Source organism: Epinephelus moara, chromosome 2, assembly GCF_006386435.1.
Source record: "Epinephelus moara isolate mb chromosome 2, YSFRI_EMoa_1.0, whole genome shotgun sequence".
Classification (NCBI taxonomy): domain Eukaryota; kingdom Metazoa; phylum Chordata; class Actinopteri; order Perciformes; family Serranidae; genus Epinephelus; species Epinephelus moara.
Window position 1 is genome coordinate 31,983,613 of NC_065507.1, and position 13,478 is coordinate 31,997,090.

Consider the following 13,478-nt stretch of genomic DNA (forward strand, 5'->3'; position numbering starts at 1 on the left):
AAAGGTAACCTTAAATGACTTCTGTTGTGATCCAATATGATGGTAGGGGAAACACTGCCATATGATAAGAAAGGGGTCCGGTGGAATCACAGATGCAGTTGCCATGTATATTGCAAGAGATATGGTGCCCATATATAGGCTACCGTGGAAAAGCTGGGGTTTATTCACATGCTGAAAGTTTTGGACCCCAGGTATGTGCTACCAGGTCGCATTTTTTTTTTTTTTAACTAGGAGGGGAAAAAATCGATTTAAATCGTGAATTGGATTTTTTGTGAAAAAATCGGAGATTTTTTTTTTAGGCCATATCGCCCAGCCCTACAAAAAGCACATTGGTCATATGAGTATAAAATATATTTCTGAGGACATTTTAGGTGAGAAATAGGCAATACAGTCACAGAATTTTGGTATATTTTTTGTGCAGCACTGCCTACTTTAAGATCTGGGTCCTGGTAAGATGGAAGGAAGTTTGCCGTAGCTCCTTTACACATACTAGCTACACTGCTATGATAAAAAAAAGTAGTATAATTAAAATAGGCCTATCCCTTTAATGATTTTTAAGTAATACAGTATTTATAATATAGTATTTTGTCAGGCCAATCATCCCTCCTTCTCAAATGATGTTTTGTCAGGACTGTAAAACTACAGTAATAATGTGGCCTTGTCACTTGCTGATGCTTCTTCGGAGAGCAGCTGCTGTTTACAGCCAGTGTAGACCTTCACTGAAAAGGTGTGGAGAACCCTGTCAAATATCTGAGACACAGAATCCTGGCAGAAAAGAAACACTCAATGAGCCATGGCATTGTCACTTTCACTCAGATTTAAATGCAAAATTCATAATTTGAAAGACGTGGATTCCTCTTTCTCCAAGTGTCACACGACACAAGACACCTCTCAGATCCATAAATGATGATGCCCCAGCTGTGTCACAGTTACAATTGCCGTGCCATTACAGTACATTTCTGTGTGAATGGTACCATTTCGTCTAATATCAGTGCTTAAGAAGATTATTCCTCTTAACTTTTTTTTTTACTATCACCTGCAATGCCTTTCGAATTTCTTACCTGAAAGGCCACTGATGATAGACAGGAGGAGAAATGGTTTCCATGGTGACCCCATACTTGTTGAAGAGGGTCCCTTCTGCAAGAATGTTAGCAGGTCTGCTTCTTCATTAAAGCTGTGCCTTCAAACAGAGAAAAAAAAACATCAGTTTGTGGGAGGATAAACAGCACCTCTGGTTATCACATACATCCAGAAGCACAGCGTTGAACTACACAGCTGTCAATCCAAATTAATGTGCTCTCACTAAATGATATATTTGTATTTTGGATCAATAAAGAGCGAGTCATATAGGATACCCCCAAACTATTTAATGTAAAGTAATAAACATAGGTTACACTTTTTTTGGTGATCTCACATGGAGCAGCAGTTTTGGTTATCTCTGCATTAATTCATGTAAAAAAAGACAAGCTTGTGACGTCAATAGCGCCTGTGTATTTCTTGCTATTAATAGTACATTATGTGGTGCAAAAGCATTACTACCATTCAAAAGATCATTTCTAAATGTCTGACACAGGCCATAGTGTTATTACCTCCACCAAGCGGGTGTGTGTTCTCAGTTTGGTTCAGTTTCTTTGTTTGTCAGCAGGATTACAGACAAACTACCAGCCTGATTTTCATGAAACTTGGTGGAAGGGTGTAGCATAGCCCAAAAAGGAACCCATTAAATGTTTGAACGGAGCCGCATCATGGTGCAGATACACAAATTATTTTTCACTTTCGTTTACATTGCAAGATAGGGCACTTGCGGGGGCGTATGCTCTCCAAGCGCCCTTCTAGTTAGTGTATGTATGCAGGTTTCTATCCCTTCATGGGTTCTCCACACTCTGTCTAATTACCTACAGTCTATCACAGCTCTTAAAAGTTCCCTAAATGCTACTTAACTGTTACAAGTCTTTATGGAATCAATCAGATTGTCACACCCACAGCACTGCTGAGGCTCTGAAACGGGTAAGCGCTAATTTTATCACTAACTGTCACTAATTTCTAATGTATTCATATACTTTATACACATAAAACTAGAGCGAGTATTCTGTTTCGATAGACGGATTGCAGAGTTCACTCCTGTTTCTAGGTTAAACACACACTTCCAACCTTAAAAGCAAATAAAAAGTAAAAGGTAGATTGATATTTGAAGGTGTTTGAATACCTTCCTGATATACACACACACACGCGCACACACATTCTCTCATGTTCAGATTAGAGGATCAAACTGGCACATGTACACAGTGTGAATAGTTTGAGAATAGCAACACAGGCCTTTGGCTTGCAGTCTGAGGAATATGTTGGTGCTGCTGTGAATAGATGATTCTCTGAACAAACATTACATGTACCTTTTGCCTAATACTAGATTTTTCTGAATTAATACAGCCATCTACATTAGCATTTAAACACAACAAGGTGCCCCAAAAATAATGGACAGGGTGGAGCTTCTGCAGAGCAGAATGGCCTTGAGTTTGTGATTTTCTGTACCAGGACACTTCTGAGTATCATCTCACATGCACATCAAACGCACCGTACCACACATAGTGTTCTGACATCACCTTTCATTTCGATAAGTTTGCAGTTAGTTTAACCTGTAGTTGGATTCATTTCACCATAGACTTAAAGAGATGTATTGTTGCTATTCCCTTCACCCCTCCCTGCACACATCCTGATAACAGGAGTTGCTTGTGCAGCAACAAGAATGTTATGTCTTACTCTTATGTTGATGATCATGTTACCTGACCTATTAACTGACCCTAAGTGCCCTTATATAAAATCAGCTCAGTCACCAGAAGAAAATGTTGGCATTGTATCATACCTGTCTAAAGCAATGTAGTATATGAGCTGACTTTCTCATTGGTAGGTGAAGGTAATGGTGGTCACCTGGCTGAGATGCCTGCTAAGCTGCACACTATAATAGACCACTGTTGGAGACCAACGCACAACTAAAGAGGTTGTGATGTGGTGAGTCATTGCTGTGTTTCCAGTGAGCTTTCAGTCCCAAAACGTGGGTGTTTCTTTGTGACCAGTGGATATTTTTCTAGCAGCTTTTTTGCTGCCGTTTTTCCAGTGGGGATAGTGCCATAAAAGGCACTCTTATGGAGACATCACTGCTTTACCTGGTGGGTTTGTGCCCCGAGCTAGTTCAGGCAGTCAACTCGAGCTGCACTGATTCATACACACACATCATACGTCACTCCCCATATGTCATCTACAAACACACCCTCCAAATTTGGCGGTCTATTTAAGCTGCAAAATCTTCCCAGCTCTCCCTTTGCACTGTCTATGCCGCTGCCCTGCATCAGTACTGCCGCTCGCCAAACTCTAAGGCCCAATCCCAATACCCCCCCTTGTCCACTACCCCTTAGCCCTTGGCCCTACCCCTAGCCCTTGCCCACTACCCCTTGGCCCTCGAAATGAAGCAACAAGGGGTAGGGGTTAAAATCTTTCCCTAGGAACTGGGACACCCCTCACTATTACCGCATTGTTTACGTTCACGCATACGTAACTATTCTAAACAGGAAGCTGCGAGCCATCTACAACGGAGTCTCTGGTTGAGTTCATCCTACCTGTCGCGTTTGCTGTATTCATCATGCTTCGTTTGATGAACAACAGACGACAGGGGACTTCTGCCAACTAGCTAGCCAGCTAACCAGCTAACATTACGAGGCAGCATAGTTATACTAGCTGCCGTGTTATCATAATGTGAAAAATCTGACAATTTTGCAGAACAGGACAGATGACAGACGGCAGATAGTGCGAGCTAGCTAGCTAGCTAACAAGACGGCAGATAGTGCGAGCTAGCTAGCTAGCTAACAAGCAACGTGACGACGGTAACGTTAGCTATGTATGAACTTTTTTCCCATGTCTTGCTCGGTGGCAGCCATGGCGACGTCTACCCCTCGCTGGCAAGTCAGCATCTGAAATCCCTCGCTCCAAAGGGCTAGTTTCATACCCACTAGCCTACTCCTCATTATACCCCCTACCCCTACATGCAAAAAAGAATTGGGACACCCCTACCCCTCGCGGGAACGCGCAAATGTAGGGGTAGGGCCAAGGGGTAGGGCTAAGGGGGGGTATTGGGACAGGCCCTAACTATGTTCTGCTTCTGAAATACACATTTAAACGTGAGTTGTCTGACTGAACTATAAGAAAGTGATTTTTGACCCGACCACATGTTAAGCACAGCATTGTTGAAAGGCACATTTTCAACATATCTGCTACATAATAAAGTGCAAATGTACCTCACATGCATGGTTTGCAGAAATGTACAATGCCAACATTTTTTCTGGCGATTGGGTTGATAGTTATTCCATTGGCTTCTTTCAGATTAGGTTAGCAAATCTGATAATGCAAACAGGTCTTAAGGTTGAGGCTTTCATGGTATTTTGCTGCTATAATCTTCCATAGCACCTTTATAAGTTCAGCATTAACACCTGACCAAAAAACAAACGCTGACATTTAGGTGAAAATTACGTGTTAAACACTGCATCTGTACTTAAAGCCGCAATCTTATTTGCCAACAATGCTAATGGGATACACTGCTGATGTACGAGAGAGTCAGATCTGCCGACCTTGTTAATCTCCTCAGTGCCATTCATCTCCAAGAAAAGAGCAATACCTCTCCATTAATCTGACATTTTCTCTTTGTCAACATGTTTGGATGTAGCTCCCTCTCTTTGTTTGTCTCTCTATCCCTCCCTGTCGCGGCTCACTAACAGGCTCTCTCATCTTCATTTAAGTTTTTCTGTCATTTAGATCATTAATGCAGTGGCAAAGACAGCTCTGTGGGTTGAGGGAAGCATGTCCAGATCCAGCAGGAGTCATCTCACATTAATCTTTTATGCCTCCTTGTCTTCGCCTCACCTCATTTGCTCCCCGTCCTCCCAGAATGCACCAGCAATGGTACTAGTGGATTAAACAATTAGTGACTCAGCAATTAGGCTATCTGTTATTTAGAGAGCGAAAGACAGAGAGGCAAACACAATTATCCATTTCCGCCCTTGTAATATAAGCTGTTTTTGCTGTCCTTTTGCAGAATGTTCCCCATGTATAATCTGCTACTTTTGTGAATTTAGCCTTTTCTTTACAGCTGGAGATAATTTAATAAACTTTTAGTTGTCACTCTCTTTGCTCATTGATGCAAAAAATTAAATAGCTGAAGGTCTGCTGTCTAGACAGCTGTCAGCACAGGCTGATGAGAACTTCTGTCCTTCTTTGGAAAATGTTCTTACCCCCTTCACCTCATTGTGACCTTCGACTTGCACACAGCAGCATAAATTAAAACATACCATAGCAGTGTGACAGAACATGAGCAGAAGTCTATTGCATACATTGAGACGTATAAATGACCTCGGGAACAGAAAGCCTTCTCCCTCACTTCTTTTCAGCACATTATTCTTGGCTGCATAGGTCAGCTTGTTGTCAAACAAACCCCTGGGTACATGTTTGACTGAACAACTTCCACATCAGCCATCGGTTGGAAACTAGAGGCAAAAGCACATCGATTCCTGCAGAAATCCACCAGCAGCTCATCTGTTTCATCATCTCTCGCCCGCAGTGTATTTTCACAGAATACAAGACAAAGTTCTTCCAAGAACATGTTCACACCAAACCTGTGTGGAGCGTTGTCATAAAACTGCCAATGCTGCACATTTGGCTCGGTTCATTTTAGAAAGTATGACAATACTATTCAACCTCAGGTACTAAAGAAACGCACGCAGACATCTATGAAAGGCTAAATTTGTCTTTTTTTAAGTTTGAAATTATTTCAGGAAACACTTCCAAAAGGCAAAATTTCAAGTGTCAAATTGTGCACAGATGACAGCAATGTTACAAAAGATGACACAACAAAATGGACTAGGTGACAAGTGCAGTTCTGACAGGTGCTTACATGAAGCTATTTCATCATGAATCATTAAATGAAAGGTTATTTACAGATATGTGCTCATATGGGTCCAATAAAAGTAAATGGGGATGTTTTGGAATACAAAAGCTTGTCACATTTTTACCTTTTACTCCCTGTTAGAAATAGCTACATTTCTGTTTCTGCTCACTGAGATGCATGTGCTCCGACAAGGACACGATCCCTCAACAGTTTCCCCTCTGTCAGATGTGTTTAGAAGCATATATTTTAGATTATTAACATTTGTAGGGTTTAGCGTTTATGTTCTTTTTTTTTTTTAATTAATTGGCAGTTATTAAAGAAATACAAAGACTAAAGACTAAACTGTTCTAGTTGTGGTATTAAAATTGATGTACTTTTGAGAAACATGTTCACCTTGCTCTCAAGCTTGCGGCAAACTGTACAATACATTAACCCCACCCAACTAAGCTCTTGTTTCCAGGGTAACTAAAATGCTCACTTGTGCATGCCACAGTTTTCTCGCAAGTGTCCAATTGGTACTGCACTTGCAGCTCTTAACAGAGATGAGAAGGAGGCAAGATTGCTTATTTCTTAGATTCTTCCATTATCACCCCTGAGAAAAACAAAAACAACAAACAACAAAAAAAAGACAAACACACAAAAAAAGTGTAGAATGAGTTGCTAGATGTACTTGCTCAACATAGCAATCTGGTAATCCTTATTGTTGAGCCCTGATGTGATGATTGAATTCTCAGAAATTCAAGTTTTGCAGTCTTCTTAAATTACAGTGCAAGAAAAAAAAAAAGAGCAAATGGCAAATCTCTGGCAAGCACCAAACACACTTGTACTTTACAATGTCCAACAGCACAGCCAATTAAAAACTTTATCAGATACACTGCCTAGCTCTCAGTCTGACTGCACACCGGACAGTTCGAAGTCTTACTTTAAAATGTTTCATGGCTCACCCACAAGCAAAAACAAGGGGACAGAATGCGAAGCAGATCAGTATTGGTATCAACATATACTCATTGAAAATGCAAAAGTGTTATCAAATAGTCTCTAATATTTAAAATAGCGAAGAAACAAAAGCAATGTGTTGCAAATGCACGTCAGTTCAAGTAAAAATCATGATTACAGTAAAAGCAGATGTGAAATGTTTAGAGAAGGCGCTTTATCTTGAAAACACTACTTCTTTAGTTACCTGCAACTTACAGTAAGCATGGTTCGGGATCTGAATCTCTCTTGTCTACTGTCAAGTATTTATCAGAGAGCACGGGTCCCATGTGTGTATCAGATAAAGTTGGTCTGCACTCAGGCAACGTAAAGTTCACCCTCCTTGACTGCTCGGTGTCTCACACAACTCTGCCAGACATGTCCTCTGTGGGCTCAGCTTTCACTTTCCAGTCAACCATTTACTTTATACGGGAGGAAAAGCTGGTAGAATCGTTTCCACAAGAGACGAACCTATGCAAAGCGTATAGGCTTTAAAGGCATAAAGGCATGAACAAGTGGGCTCAATTAGGAGGGAATACCTGCCAACGAAACACGAACAAAAAATATGACAGCAAAGCAAAACAAAAACACACTCCCCCTATTATACAGACAAAATAATTCTAATTTGAATATCCCTTAGAATATATTGTGTGGCCACTCTTCTACCCTTTTACTGGAACTGGTCCAGGAGAAGAATCATATAAAGATTATTACTTTCATGTCTGTGTTTCCCTAAAAGAGGAATCTCTTCTGCTTGGTCTTTCATTGAGTAGCCTACAAAGACAGCACCCTCCATAGTGCAAATTTTCCAGGTGTGTGCTATATACATTCGGGGGCTGTGGAGCTGGATGCTGCCACACTTCTGTCCAGGTGATCACAGCCCGGCCAGATGGTAATTAATGAGGTAGTGTGCGGGGTGCAACAAGGTGCGCTGACGGCTCTGAATGTGATGCCTCTGCTTAGTCTCATGCCCGTGTTTCCACAGCGCTTGTAACACATGAAACAAATGCAGACATGGTTTGCCGGGCTGAGGTTTGACAAACCAAGTCACACAAACATCGCCTGATAACCACAGTAGCTGTATTCTCATCAGCCACTTGTAGCAGTGGCATTGTGTCATTTCTAGACAATACAAGACAGCGACATAGTAATGTGCTTCTGACAGCCTTGTAAAAAATGTATGAATGATCTCTAACACTGCAGTGTGAGCCTGTGCTATGGCTCTTCACAAGTACTGTTCAAGTATATGGACTGTTTTTGTCAGCGCTGTCGTTTTTTTTTTATTACTGGGGGAAATTTCACCAACTTCTTTTGGATTATTCAACAACAAGCCAGTTTCTGTATCCGTGCTTAAACACAAAGGTGTCATGGATCTAACCTTTATTATTCGTCACCAAAGGAGTAACAAGGTTGAGTGATAAAGGCAAGCGGAGGCCATGATGACAAATGTAATACCCAGATATATCCAGATCCTGATTGTAATTATCGTCTTCACACCCCCTCGTCTCACCTTGTCACCAGCTCCAATTAGCATGCATCTTGTGCATCATGGAAGGTAAGTCTAAGGATGAGACCAGAAATTTAATCAGCGCCATTGTAGTGCAGTACTTGTTACTGACAGCGCACGCACACACACACACACACAGCAAATACAGTAATCAAGCAGACATAAAAGATCAGAGGAAATACTTATTTGTGCAATTTATGTCTCTCCTTGATTTTTTTTTTTTTTTTTTTTTGGTATTGTTGATTTTTTTAAGTGCAACTTCATTAAATTTCTTCCACTCAATATAAATGACACTAAAAAACACATTTAGTAAATAAAATAATTAAACAAGGGGTAACAGGATGTTAGCTTCTGGTTCTTCTTCCGATTGCTAAATGCAGGCGCTTCTAGCTGCCGTGTAATTTGTGCTAATGATAATAATAAGTGATAGAGACAGTAGTGATTACAGTTGCGCTAATGATAGTAATAGCAAAGTTCTAGTAGCATCTAGCAGCAGCCCAAGTACCTAGCAGTAGCAGTAGCAAACATCTGCTTTTCTCCTCAGTAGCTATTTGAATGTAATCATCCTAAAATATGTGTGAGAGGCAGTGAGTGAATGACACTTCACTGCTCTCTATGATACTTATCTCTGCTGTGCTTACTCATTGATTTGTGGATATTAACACTTGAAGTCACGGGTATGTATTACAGATGCACGAATCTCTCCTAGCATGTTTTCTACTAACATGAATATCAGAATTACTTTTTGTGCAGATCCAGTGTGTTGTAATGCAGTAAAGAAGTGAAACTGTAAAGCTAATTTGCTCTACAATATTGCACAATACGTTAAATTTGCCTATACGCAAGGTGGACACAGACCTGGAACAAACCAGACACAGAAGCAATGCATGCCAGTTCAGAGGAGTTCATTTGAAGAGCCGCCCGCAAGCATACCTTGACCTACTTCAAAGGCTTCATTTTACGGTGACACTTGGACCTGGACAATACCGAGCCTCTCTATCCCCCTCCACACATACACTTTCATCTCTAAATGTTAAGCCAATTGTACATGTCATCGTGTACAAACAACAGCTGGAGTGCATTTTCCCTTTAAGTTGCTCTGACAACTCCAGACCTGAGTAGTGTAACTCTCCCTCCGTGGGTCTCGCATGAGCAAGGGCAGCATCATTTTAGGGAGAAGCACAGAACATGACGGCAGTCTAGGTGACATAGCAACTGCTCCCTGATAGGAAGCTTGATGTAGTGTGAAAAATGTATACAAAAAAAAATCCTAAACTGTGATTAGTCACAAGTTAATACTGCAGGTAAATATTTAGTTTCTGCGTAATTAGAGGTAATTTATAAAATATTAGGATTTGTGTGTGTGTGTGTGTGTGTGTGTGTGTGTGTGTATGTGTGTGTGTGTGAGGGGGTGGGTAGGAGTTTGCTGTTGTGTTGTAAAAACCTTGTAATTAGTTTGTCCTTGAATAAAAGTGGCTTTTTCCATTTCAGCAGCAGTCAAAGTGTACAAATAAATGATGTGTTTTAAAAGTCCTATTAGTAGCTCTTCATATATGTCAACATATTAGCCAGTGAAGGTGATGTGTAGGATTTAGGGGGATATATGGCAGAAGTGGAATGTAATATCATACATGTTTTTTGATTTCTTTTTTTTTAGTGTATAATCATCTCAAAATAAGAATTGCTGTATTTTTGTTACCTTAGAGTGAGCCGTTTATATCTACATATGACCTTGTCTGTGGAGTCCGCCATGTTGCACTGTCATGTTTCTACAGAAGCCCAGTATGGACAAACCAAATGCTAGCGCTAGATAGGGCCATTTCCGTGTACGTGTTTTCGCATGGACCACAGTAATTAGCAGCTATCTGCCACGAATAGTGTTGGAAAAAAACTCTGTGGATTATCCAGCTCTCTGTCAAAACCTCCTGAACAATGAACATTTACGGAAATTCTAACCGGGAGAAGTTTAAGCTGGTTGCAATCTGCAGTCCTCACCACTAGATGCCACTAAATTCCCCTAAATCGTACACACTACTCTTCTATGTAGTGCTTATTAGCATGCATATGAACAGAAAATAGGCTCTTTATTAGTCATTATAAAGTGCTTATTAATGCCTTATTCTGTGTGGCCATAGTCTACAACTACTAGGTCATTAACTGCTTATTACTTATTATCGATAGAAAGTAAGCAAGTTGTTAATTAATTAAACAGTATGGGCTGTATAACGTTGCAGTACAAGAAAAGTCACTCTCCCTTAAAAAGACTTAATAAGTATGGTCTATTCTTATGTAGCAATACACAAAACTAAAAATGTCCAGATACATTAAAGTCCCTTTAAGTCATTATGTGTTCCCTATTTTCAAGTAATGGGTTTCACCTTGTAAAGAATGGAGGTCAATTGAGATGCACATATTTTATTCCCATTCAATGGTAGAAGAACAAAGTCAGCACAAGCAGAAATATCTCCTTTAATAAAGTACCTCTTCAGAGATTTTCAAACATATTTATTCAAAATCTACTGACTCATCAGTGAAGAATAGGGTCAGTGTATTGCAGTAGTTGTGTGCTCTAATAGCTTTACTAAGCATGAAGTGGAGACAACTTTATAATGGGAAACTTGTGTGGGTTAATATGTGTCAAACTACTAGTGAAAGACCTCACTTTAAAATGGGGAACATATTGTGAGTTAGAAAGACTTGATTTTGAATTATTTGGACACTATTAACACTTATAGTTTTGTGTATTGTTGAAAAAGAATAGATCATATTTATTATGTGTTATATGTCAGGGGGAATGACTATTATTGTGGCACTACCACCTAAAGGTCCACACAAAGCATATTAGGATTTTAATCAATTAACAACTACATTGTTCACTATCAATTAGCCGTAATTGGAAGGTCATTAAATCAAAACTTTTAGTTAATAGCCTAGAAGTTGTAGAATATGGTCGTGCAGAATAAGGCATTTATTAAGTGCTTAATTAAGGAATAAGTGCTTTGTGATGACTAATAAAGAGTCAATATGCCACTAAATTGCAATATTAAAAAGCAAGTTAGGGTGAATATATGTACCTTAAGATAAAATGTTGCACCCCATCCACTGAAGTTTAAAAAAAAAAAAAAGAAACAAACAAAATGAAATAAACTTTTTAAATGTCTTGTAAAAAAAAAAACAGCAAACATTGCTTCGAGCCATTTTTGTATTTCACCCTATACAAGCTACTAAGCCCTTCAGAATGAGTCTCGTAACACTCACTGGAGGTTTTAATCCAAGTGCAAGGGGATGAAGTTAAAACATGATAATACGGGGATTACTCTCACCACAGTTTCACTCCTTTGACCAAAACAAGCCCTTTGTTAAATGGACATATTTTCTAGATTAGCCTTTAGCTAAGCCATGTTAAAGCAAACTCTTAAAAGCAACTAAGAGGAGGGACCAGGTGCAGGAGGGGATAATGGTGAAGGCTTTTTGATTGGAATTTTACCATTTTCAGTCCCTGGACTAGCAGGAAAATACGTCTGAAGGAAGCACTACAGATAAGTAACTTAAATTGAGCTCTTCTCTCCCTCAGTCAATACTAATGGAGGTATGTAGTGGCCAGTAGTGAAGCTAGGACATCTGTAATAGATGAAAAAGGGGTTAAAAATAGAATTAAAGCCTCTATGCTTCAAGGCAGGTTGTGTATCGTATGTCCCACTATCAAGCCCCTCAGTTGGTCAACTTCCCGCTCCTTCACTTGTCACTCATCTTGATGAGCTGTCTGAGCAGAAACGGCATGTAGCCTGGGGGTGAGGTAAACAGCATCTATAAAGCCATCAGAAGTGTTGTAGAAGCAGGTGGCAAATGCAGCCAATCTGCGAGAGATGTCAACGTTCACTTTGTTTTGGAACGGGTCCTGTCAGCTGCACATTTATACATTCTGCTCTGTTGGTACGTTTTAACCATTGTTCCCTTTGATGTGGCTAATAGACTCTTCAACTGTGCCTGATTCAGAAACAATTAAAACTGAATGCAGCTCAAATCATTTTAAAAGCCCATTTCAGGCAAACAGTGGGAGGTCAAATTAATAAGCTGCATAATTTATTTGGTGAAAAAAGTTAACATATTGAAACCACATAGTATTTCATAGAATCAGAAGACTTTCACAGATTTTTGTTTTCTTCCATCACCTCAACATTCTGCATATATCTGACTCAGGTCCAGCTTATCAATTAAATATCCCACTATCTACTACCTTCATTATTTTTTCATCACACCTAAAGCGTTCTAACGCAACTGCCCGCAGCTATTAAAACATATACCCACGACACTTAGAACTGCATTTGGATCAGAGAGACCTGTGGGAGTGCTGCATCAATACACACCTCCACGATAGATAATGCAATCAGTTCTGAAAGCAAAATATGAAGGTAACTGCCTTGTGCAGTACACTTAACAGTGGAGCAGGAATGTCTCCTTCCCACATTCATTGTCATGTTTATATGTTGCTTCTTAGAATCTGTTCTTTGTGTGAACGGAGAATAAAAGAAAATATTCTTTATAGTGAAGAGAGAAAAGAGTGGAAACACGATTATGGTGAAGTGGTACAGAAATGTAAAATGCATAACATTCTTACATAGACAGATCTGTTGGTTGGTATGTTCCTGAAACAATTAGAAAGTAAAGACTTTGATGTGATGTGATGTTAAATATTTCAGATAAATTGAAATTAAAAAAATAGTCAAAGTGGTTTATTTTTATAAATATTTCTATAATTACTGAAAAGTTTCAGATGGTGAAAACTTGAAATCATCAAAGCAAGGTGTCAACAAGCATTCCTGTCTCCTAGAAATTATGTTTATATACTGCTAATTTAAAATAACAAATGTGTTTTGAGGGAACGTAATGCCAACCAAATTAGATTTTCTGTTAACATAATAAAGAAATGTTGCTAATTAGTGTATCTGGCAAGTTGCAAAAACTCTAAATGTCCAGCACTCACTACAACCACCTTCATGTGAATCCAGCACAGTACATACATGTAGTGTTCCTCAAAAAAATGTTGTCTTTGAACCTAATTTTGGCAGC

The 13,478-nt window shown here is 39.5% G+C and overlaps 1 protein-coding gene across 1 annotated transcript in view; it reads right to left on the bottom strand.

Moving 5' to 3' along the window:
• cntn5 (contactin 5) overlaps window positions 1–13,478 on the bottom strand; it is a 137,151-nt gene that overhangs the window by 99,948 nt on the left and 23,725 nt on the right. Inside the window, exon 2 of the mRNA XM_050064823.1 lies at window positions 1,062–1,180. Coding sequence (XP_049920780.1) covers window positions 1,062–1,116 — 55 coding nt within the window. The 5' untranslated portion in view covers window positions 1,117–1,180. The remainder of the gene's footprint in view (window positions 1–1,061; window positions 1,181–13,478) is intronic.